Source organism: Belonocnema kinseyi, chromosome 5 (assembly GCF_010883055.1).
Source record: "Belonocnema kinseyi isolate 2016_QV_RU_SX_M_011 chromosome 5, B_treatae_v1, whole genome shotgun sequence".
Lineage (NCBI taxonomy): Eukaryota > Metazoa > Arthropoda > Insecta > Hymenoptera > Cynipidae > Belonocnema > Belonocnema kinseyi.
In genome coordinates this window covers 39,677,645-39,687,469 of record NC_046661.1, presented here as the reverse complement: position 1 = coordinate 39,687,469, position 9,825 = coordinate 39,677,645, and the positions used below count along the sequence as shown (strand labels likewise).

Sequence of the window (9,825 nt, the reverse complement as noted above, 5' to 3'; positions counted from 1 at the left end):
TGTATATACAGGTGTGTGTGTGTGTGTATATATATGTCAGAATGCAGATATCTCTGACATGCGCAGTAGTGATTCCTGCGTATTTTTAAATTGACACATGGCGTTGTGTCGTTAAAAATTCACCTATGTGGTTGAAAAGTCATATTTTCGGATGAATCCACTGTAAAAATATATACACATTTGCAGAGAAACAGCGGGAAATAATAGCTAATAGGTCATTTTTCAGTCAAAGTTTTAACAATATTTGTCAAATATATGTCACGTAATTTATAAGATACATTAATTAAATGTTTCCATAATACAATGTATTCGTTTTTGAAAATTCATTATATATTTCGACTTTAAATCTTAGGAATTTAAAGTGTTTCATACTGCATTAAAATCAATTGAAAGAGATTATATATATATATAATATACAAGAATAATATAAGACCCTGTGATCCTATTCGCGAGCTTCTTACCTAAAAACCAGCTGATGTGTAAAACGTGAAAATTATTTCGAAACTATTTATGAAAAAAAATGAATCACCATTTTTAAACCCTTAAAACCCCTAATTTTATAGTTTTTATTTGTTATTTCAAACTTCTCAAAAATTCATTTAAAGAAATAAATCAAATAAAAAAATTGTTCAATCCTTGGGGAAAATTTGTTTACAAGTACGAAAAAGTATGGCTATTTTTACAGGAAAGCACCAACGAATACAATAATTTTTAAAATACTAAGAAATTCAGGTGGCCGTTTTAATCAAGGGTACAAATTTCCGGTCATTTCCCGGTTCGCAAAAAATTATTGAATCCTTTTTAGTTCTTTCGAATTCTTTCCTTTTCCATTTTTTTTTTGTAAGTCTTAGTTGCTGCGATGTACCCCTATAAGCATTATATTTCTTTGGAAATTCTTTGAATTATTAATCAATTATATTTATTTCTTTGAAGTTGTGAATTCTGAGTCAGACTAACAATGACTGCCACCGGAATAACGAATATTTAGAGGCTTCCCTCAAACTAACTCCAGATTTCTTGTGATTTACAACTAGACTCCCTCAAAAAGTTAATCGCGCGGGACTCGAAAAATTAAAAAAAAAAATTTAATTAATATATTCCTAGAGCCCTTAATGAGCCCTAAACTATTCAATAAGCTGAATTTTTTGTAAAATCATTTTTATAACGTTTTACAGCAATCTTAAACCAACTTATTGTAAAGCTATTGCAAACACTATTTTTTACAAAAAATACGAAAGCCCAAAATTTAGGACCACGGGCCCAAATTAGTCCTCAATGAGCCCTAAATTATGCGAGGAGTAAAAATGAGTTTAATTGTTTTCTTCATGTATTTTTTATAACGTTAAGGTGGCAGAACACCATGTATAACCAAAAAAAAGGGTAAAGGAAATATCACGCGATCTTCGGTCGATGATTTTTCAGTAGCCTTAAATGAACCTGAAATTATGCAAGAGAAAAGAAAATATTTTGTTTTGGCAAATTTGTTTAAACAAAAATTTTTTAATTAATATATTCCTAGAGCCCTTAATGAGCCCTAAACTATTCAATAAGGTGAATTTTTTGTAAAATCATTTTTATAACGTTTTACAGCAATCTTAAACCAACTTATTGTCAAGTTATTGCAAACACTATTTTTTACAAAAAATACGAGAGCCCAAAATTTAGGACCACGGCCCAAATTATGCGAGCTCTAAATTACGCGAGGAGTAAAAATGGGTTTAATTGTTTTCTTCATGTATTTTTTATAACGTTAAGGTGACACAACACCATGTGTAACCAAAAAAAAGGGTAAAGGAAATATTACGCGACCTTTTGGTCGATGATTTTTCAGTAGCCTTAAATCACCCTGAAATTATGCAAGAGAAAAAAAGAACATATTTTTTGTTGCAAATTTGTTTAAAAAATAATTGTTCAAACAATTTATTGTAATATTCAAATACCATATTTATGGAGCCCAAAGTGAGCCTTAACATGGGGTAACGGAAGAAAATGGTTTACTTCATTTTTACTAGAATTGTTTAAACAAAAATTGTTTAAACAATTTTTTCTAATTTCCCATTATCATATTCCCAGAGCCCTAAATGAGCCCTAAATTATTGTATAAGGTGAATTTTCCGTGAAATCATTTTTAGCACGTTTTACAGCAATGTTCGGCCAGCTTAACGTTAAGCTAGCGCAAACATTATTTTTTTGTTAAAAAAGAGAACCCAAAATTTAGGACCACAGGCCCAAATTAGCCCTAAATGAGCCCTAAATTATGAAATAGGTTACATCTCTATACCTTCATAGTGTTGTGCCAGCTTAATATACCCCATTTCTTGAACTGTTCAATGGCATGAATTTAAAAAAAATTAATCTGGGTACCTCGAATTTTGTATTTTTCAAAACTGTCTTAAATACTTTTCAGTCTTCAAAAATAATTTGAAAAATACTTTTTGAAATCCTTAATTTAGAAGTTTTATTTTGCATGTACTTGAAATGTTGCAAATTATAAAGTTTATTATAAGTGAAAACGTTCAAAATAAACTCGGATCCGATCACTGATTCTACAGGTAGGAGGAGGGCAGAATCCTCGGGGAGAATGAATACTCCAGCAGATCAGAGAATAAGAAAAGTATTTATATTTAAATAAAGTTCAACAATACAAAAGTCACTAACAAAAGGTTCACGTAACTCAGGTTCCGCTCGACGGATTATCGCCCGCAAATATCGACCGTATTACATTTCGCTCAACGCTCAGTGCAAAAACTCCTTCGCTTTCGCTCGAACGCCCAAAAACTGCTTCCCAACGTTCAGCGCTCGTTCTCGCCGCTCCCTCGCTCGTTACGCCCTCTATTCTGTTGTTTGATTATGTCGCGAATATTTGATTCGAACTTTAGTACGTTATCACTCGACCATCCGATAATTCAACTCGTCCGCGAATTGATATATTTATTAACAAACAACCAATTTTATTTCTTTTACAAAGCATTAATACCATATCGTTTAGTGACTCGCCTGACGCGCTTAGGACGAGTCTCCGCCATTTTTTTGGAATGAGAATCTTTGTAGTTTCTGTGTTTTTCCTCTGAATCTTGATCTTCGTTAATTGCGCTTTTGTATGTTGAATCAAATTCCTCGCCCTAAAGATCTTCAGTGACTTCGTCTTCAAAAGGTTTCCAATATTTTAATTGGCTTGCGTAGGAAGTAGTAGCATAACGATGCCTTTTCTTATTGGTTCTCAGGTCTGCTACCCCATCGGTATCAGGCGGGTAAATTTTTGTTATTACCAGCGGACCTCTAAATTTTTTCTGAAGTTTAGTGGAACCTCCCGTTAATTCTGAAGCGTTTCTCATAGCAACTATGTCTCCCAAAGCGAATTTGACTTGCGATCGATTTGTATCATATCTCTGCTTCTACCTTCCTTGTTCTTCCAAAATTTTCTGACGAGCTTCTTCTTGCAATTTCATTTGTGGAGTGTAACGAGTTTCATCTTCCTGGGTAACTTTTCGCAACTCACCTTCGTCGTGACGATTTACATCACCAAATACCAATTCGAAAGGGCTCTTGTCCGTCGCCTTGTTCGGAGATTCGTTTAAGTCTCGTTGGACTTTCTTTAGAATTTTGACCCAATCTTTTCCCGTATCACTTTGTACACTTCCTTGGATCGCAGGATTTAAGGTGAAGTTAGTTCGCTCTACGAGACCGTTTGCTTGAGGGTGTCGAGGAGAGTTAAATGTGAATTTGATTCCATGTTTTTCACAAAATTCTTGGTACAGGTTGGATGTAAAACACGTTCCTCGATCGGAGTTGATCCTCTCAGGCGCACCGTAATTCAATACAAATTCTTCAAGAACTTTAATGACATTTTTCGCTTTCGTATCCCTAACCGCATACAAGTTTACAAATTTAGTTAACGTATCGGCGACTACTAAGATGTAACGGTTTTGAGATGTAGTCGTCACAAACGGACCTACATTGTCAATATGTATCAATGAAAAGGAGCGAATGCCCGGTTTGATCGATCAGCTTTCTCGCCTGAGGGCCTGATTTCACTTTTTTAAATAAACACTGTATACAACTGCGAACGTGTTGACGTACATAAAGACTCATACCTGGAAAAAATAATACTCCCTTAACTTCGCTATTGTTCTGTCTATGCCGGTGTGACTTTGAAGGTCGTGAAAACGTATCACCATACTTTTCCTCAAGGCCGCTGGGATTACGTACAATAGTTTTTCTCCTACTCGTTTATACAAAATGCCGTTTCTGAGTTCGTTAATTCGTGCTTTGAACGCTCTTTTTCAGATTTCCGCAAAATTTCAGTTTTACTGCGTCACTTTTCATCGGTATACTGATACATGAGGATCTCTTCCTCGGAGATGATAATAGAGAAAACATTAATTGACCGCTCGGGCATTTCATCTGAATCGTTTAGATCAACGGGCGCACGACTCTGAGCGTCAACACGTAGCATTGTGTCACCTTGCCGGTGAACAATGTCGAACGCGTAATCGGAAATTAAATTCGCCCAACGAATAATCTGAGGGTTCTTGGTTTTTTGACTGGTAAGATATAATAATGCTCTACAGTCGGTAATAATTCTGAAAGGAATATTCACAAGCCAAGTGCGTCATCGTGTTACCGCCCAAATAATTGCCAGTAACTCGAGCTTACTTGAGTGATAATTTTTTTCTGGTTCGCTAGTACAGCGGCTTATCGCATACACAAGATGATACTTTGAGTCATCGCCCTTTTGGAGAAGCATTGCGGCTAAGCCCTTTGCGCTAGCGTCGGTATGTAGCTCCGTTTCGTGCTTCGGATGGTAAGCTTGTAATACAGGTTTTTGACCCAATTTTTCGCGCAACGTGTGGAATGCTTAGCTCTCGATTTCTCCTATAATAAAAGGTACGTTTTTGTCCAATAAATCGTATAAGACTTTTTGAGATTTATCGTTAAACCCGCTTTTGATAATGCTTCTAATACCAATATTAAACAACTTTTTAAATCCGCCCATGAGTTGCCTGGAATTAGTATGTCGTCCAAATAAAATAAAACTTTATGATTTCGACCTAATACTTGGTACATGAGTTTTGAGAAGAAAAAAGGCGCGTTCATCAGCCCGTATACCATTCCCGTGAACTCTTCGGTTTCATCGGGGGTGATTAATGCCGTCTTTGCTGTAGCTTCCTGAGTTAACGGGACCTGAATGTACCCTTGCGCCAAGTCTAAGGTTATGAAAATTTGACAGTCTCCGATCAAAGCTAAAAGGTCATCTAAGTCCGGGAGAGGGTAATGCATCCTAATCGTTTGTTGGTTTAATTTACGAAAATCTACAACAAGTCGCGGATCCCCATTCTTTTTACGAACTAGTAACACTGGGCTAGCATACGGGGACGTTGTGTCCTTTACGAGGCCTCACTTCCTATACTCGCTTAAGATATTCTTTACGATGGTACTTTCATCGCTGCTCGCACAATAAGGCTTTTTCCACACAGGGATACTGCCTTCTTTTTCTTTTATATCCATCTCGACAAGCGAGATACATCCGAGTTTGTACATGTCAAGAGAGATGGTATGTCGTTATTTATTTAGAGTCTCTAACAAATCGTTAATGATGTCATCGGTTGAATTACCTTCCGAATTCAATTCTGCTACGGTGATTGGGTTTCTTTTCTGGGTAGAAACATCCCGATAAGGAATGCGCGATGTCTCTGCTTCGAAGATCGTGGTACCTTTACTTATAGGCACTTCGTTCTTGCTTAAATTGATAAGCGGTATTTCAAGATCGTCACCACCACTGTCAACAACCTTTACACAACAAATAGATCGAGTTAACAATTTATACTCCGCACTAGAACGAAATTAATCAACTCCAGAATTAGAAGCCTGGAGCTCAAAATCGCGTCCTCACTTTTGGAAAACTGAAGGTTGTTGCCACATTTACGATAGTTGACCGTAGGATGATCCGTGAACATGCGGCCAACGAGGATGCTGACTTCTTGATGATCGTCTGGAACTATATGGATAGTGACCTTTTGCACTGTCACTCCATCAATGGTCACGTCTGCTTTCACACTGCCTAGGGATTCTACTTTATAGTGAATAGGACCACAACACTTAAATGATACCTTCGCGTTGTCAATTTCGATGTTTAAAGTTCGCGCTAACGAGATCGTTGACACGCAATCGGAACTTCCCATGTCAATGAGACCAAATTCATTGGAGTTATAACACTTTAAGAGTCCATCCTCGTTCCTTACTCGTGGACGTTTATCCGGATGTCGACGTTGATCTGATCTCCAGCATCTCCTTCTTTAGGTGTAGAGATTGCCTTTGGTTTCGATGATTGAGAGCCTCCTCTCTTCGGGTTTGGAGAATTCTGTTTGTAGGATTTATGTGGTCCTTTATTCTTTCCAGACGTTGAGAGTTGATGCGTTGATACTCTACGATGTCCCACAGCTGTTCGTCAACGGTACTATGGGTACGTGCAGCCATCGAACTGCAAGTGTCCTTGGACCATAGTCCCAGTAAAAATTTCTCTTTTATTTCTTTAAAATTTAATCCGAGTTGCATACACAATTTAACTTTTGAATTTAAGTATGTGCTCAAATTTTCGTTTTTCTCTTGCACACGAGAAATGAGTCATTTTCTTAAATTTAGTAGCTTTATTTTCTTCGATGACGTAATAGTTCACAAAAGCTGATTGAAACTTCTGCCATTTTACGACCTCCATACTACGTAAAGTATACCAGTCTCGGGCCCCGTCGGTAAGATTCATTTTGGCTGTTTCCAGAGCGAAACTATCTGGCCACTGATGTAGGTTTTTCATGGAATCGAAGGACTCAAGTTTTGGACGAGTTGGATCAGAGTCTGTTCGCGACGACGGCCGTCCTGCAACATGTTAATCATTATTCGTTCCAGAGGGGATAAATCGGCTTGACCATCTAGAACCAGCAAAAGATTCTGTTGAATGTTTATATTTGGCTGCGCATCTTGACCTTCTGAATTAGTCTGAAATAAATTTTGACGAATTCCTATTTGGGTTGGTCGGTCATGCCACCCGCCCGACTTGTTTGTTTCTTTGTCTCTCGGCGTCCCTCTTCCCCTTCCACGTCCCGGATTTGTTCCACTCGTTTCCACTCTTCCATGATGATTTGCAGAATTTTGGCATTTATTGCTGGTTAATTATTCTGTAATCCTTCTTGAAGTTGTTAATGGAAACCTCAAAATCTTCGGCTGAGGGACCTCCTACCGTTCCTTCCTCAACCATGGTGCTCTAGGTTCAAGGATATCACTACACGAGAAAATTCAAGAATTTTCACTGCACAGCGTGCTCGCCGCCATTTTGAAAAAAATTACCACATGAATGTTCAACTTCAAATTTCGCAATTATTTTTACGTCCGCGCGAATACAAATACTGAGAGTAGGTCACTTTGATCAAAATTAAATATTCATCCTACGCCCTCTATTCTGTTATTTGATTTTGTCGCGAATATTTGATTCGAACTTTAAGGGCATGTGATACTTGGAAAATTATCGATTTTACCAGTTTTAGGTTCTGACGGCTTTTTTTCTTTAATAATCAATATTTTGTCTTAAAAATTTGGGACATGATAGCGACCATGCTAACGGACGTCCCCACACACTTTTTTTTTGTTTAATTTAAAAAAGTTTTTATTTAGCAAAATCTGATTAATTTGCATAGCGCTTAGGAATGAGTATCGATTTTACCAGTTTTAGGTTCCGACGGCTTTTTTTCTAGAATAATCAATATTTTGTCTGAAAAATTTGGGAAATGATATCGAACATGCTAACGGACTTCCCCGTACACATTATTTGTGTTTTTTTTTCAAAAAATTTTTTGATATTGCTAACAACGTGTGCATATTTGGAGGTTATGTATGTTACAATTGTCCTGTGCGTTACTTCCAAACTACACAATATTTTTGGCCGAAAACTTCGGACTTGCAAATAAACATAGTAACTATCTCCCGGAACTAACCTTGTTTGCAGGCAATCAAAAAAGTTTTTTTCATAAATAATTTCCCAGTGGCGAAAAATTGAACATTAGTTTCAAAGTGTCATGCTGTTTCGTACGCCCTCTACGCCGAAAATTTCAAAATTCTATCTACATTACCAACTAGGCTGGTAAGGTAGTTTTATTGCACCATAATTATTTTAGAGTGCTTACATACAGAATCGGTACGATAGAGACCTACATTATCGGAATGACAGAGAGCTTAAAATCACCGTAACCACAAAATAATACACATGCATAAAATTTAGTAATTAGCACAATAATTTTGTGGAAAAATGCCGGGGAAACTGTAAGTATCACATGCCCTTAATACGTTATCATAAGCAAGGAAATCTATTGAATTAAAACAAATAATTAAAATTCTTTCTGTCTAATCACAATTTATAACGAAATTATATACGAAATTATCTCATTTTTTGAACGCGATCATTTCTTTTTATAATTCTTTTGAGTAGATAACAAAATACTTGAAATATATTAGTACCATTTTCTCACACTTTGCTCATTTCTACGCAATCTATTGAAAGTTAGTTATGAAACATTCTGTAACGACAGCAATTGAGTATCAAGCCCTATTTAAAGACTAACGAATCCATACAGAATTTTTGAAAATACGATAACTTTTTAAATTTTGACTGAAACGGAGAACGTTGACTATCAAAAGTTATCTAACGAGCAACAAACGTTTCCATATAAAATTTATAATATTCTTCACATTCCAAGAAAATTGGGATGACATCTTCACGGGCATCCTTCATGTCAGCCATTTTTTAAATCCAAATTTTAAATTTAAGCATTCTAAAAATTTCGACAAATTTGACAAAAATATCATAAACATTCGTTTAAAGAAAATGGTTATGTAAGAAATTTGTTCTATGTGTCAATGATCTTTTTTCTCGCTATGTTTACAGGTACAATGCAAAGAGGAGACACTGGAGAAGAACAAAACTTAAGCTGTAAGACCATGGTGATTTTTAAACAAATAAAGTTCTTCGAAGGTGTTTAAACAATTATTTTGTATTTCTGTCCCCAACGCGTTTCAGCATTTCAATACTTATAAATGCATTAAATAAGTTTAGAAGAGAATAGATATTTATTTTTAATTTGTAAAAAAATCACAAAGGTGTTCGAATTTCAACTTTAGGCAACTTAGATAAAAAATTAAGTCTACTGTTGGAATAAAAAAAGTTATTTCGAAACCTTATTATTTTAATAGTCTACAATTGTAAGAAATCTTTATTAACTATTGAGTATAGGAATGACACTAAAAATAAGGTTTTTGTTTGGTTAAATTCTTGAATTATTAGAATAATGTGGATGATTAGGATGCTTATAAGAACGTTCTAATAAAATACTTATCATTTTGAATTACAACACTATATTGAAGTTTAAAAATATAAAGTAGGAAAACTAAATTTTGTAATTATCCGGAAGTTAAACGTGTTGTGAAAAATATATGAATTAGTAATTAATTTGCCCTAATTGTATGTCGAAACATTCGCATCCTTTTTAAATTAGTGTTTTTAATTATTATTTATTATTTTCTATGAGTATGAACATTGAGATTAAATAATATTCCTGTGAAGCATGGCATTCGTTTCAATTTACATTACCAAATTCTACTGATGCGGTACGGGGCGCTAGACTGGGTAATTATATATATAGGACATCACATTTTCTGCCCTATGAAGGTGCTGCTTTCACCGTACTACGAATTCGAATTCTTGTTTTCTCATTCTTCGTAAAATATGACGGTAAAACAGTAGAAAGATTTTTTGAGGTTAGAAAAGTTTGACATAAGCAT

The 9,825-nt window shown here is 35.5% G+C and overlaps 1 protein-coding gene across 1 annotated transcript in view; it reads left to right on the top strand.

Annotated features, from left to right (window-relative positions):
* Positions 1-9,308, top strand: part of LOC117172589 (60S ribosomal protein L39) — a 19,081-nt gene extending 9,773 nt beyond the window's left edge. Inside the window, exon 3 of the mRNA XM_033360672.1 lies at positions 8,933-9,308. Within this exon, the coding sequence (XP_033216563.1) occupies positions 8,933-8,981 (49 nt within the window). The 3' untranslated portion in view covers positions 8,982-9,308. The remainder of the gene's footprint in view (positions 1-8,932) is intronic.
* Positions 9,309-9,825: the final 517 nt, after the last annotated feature.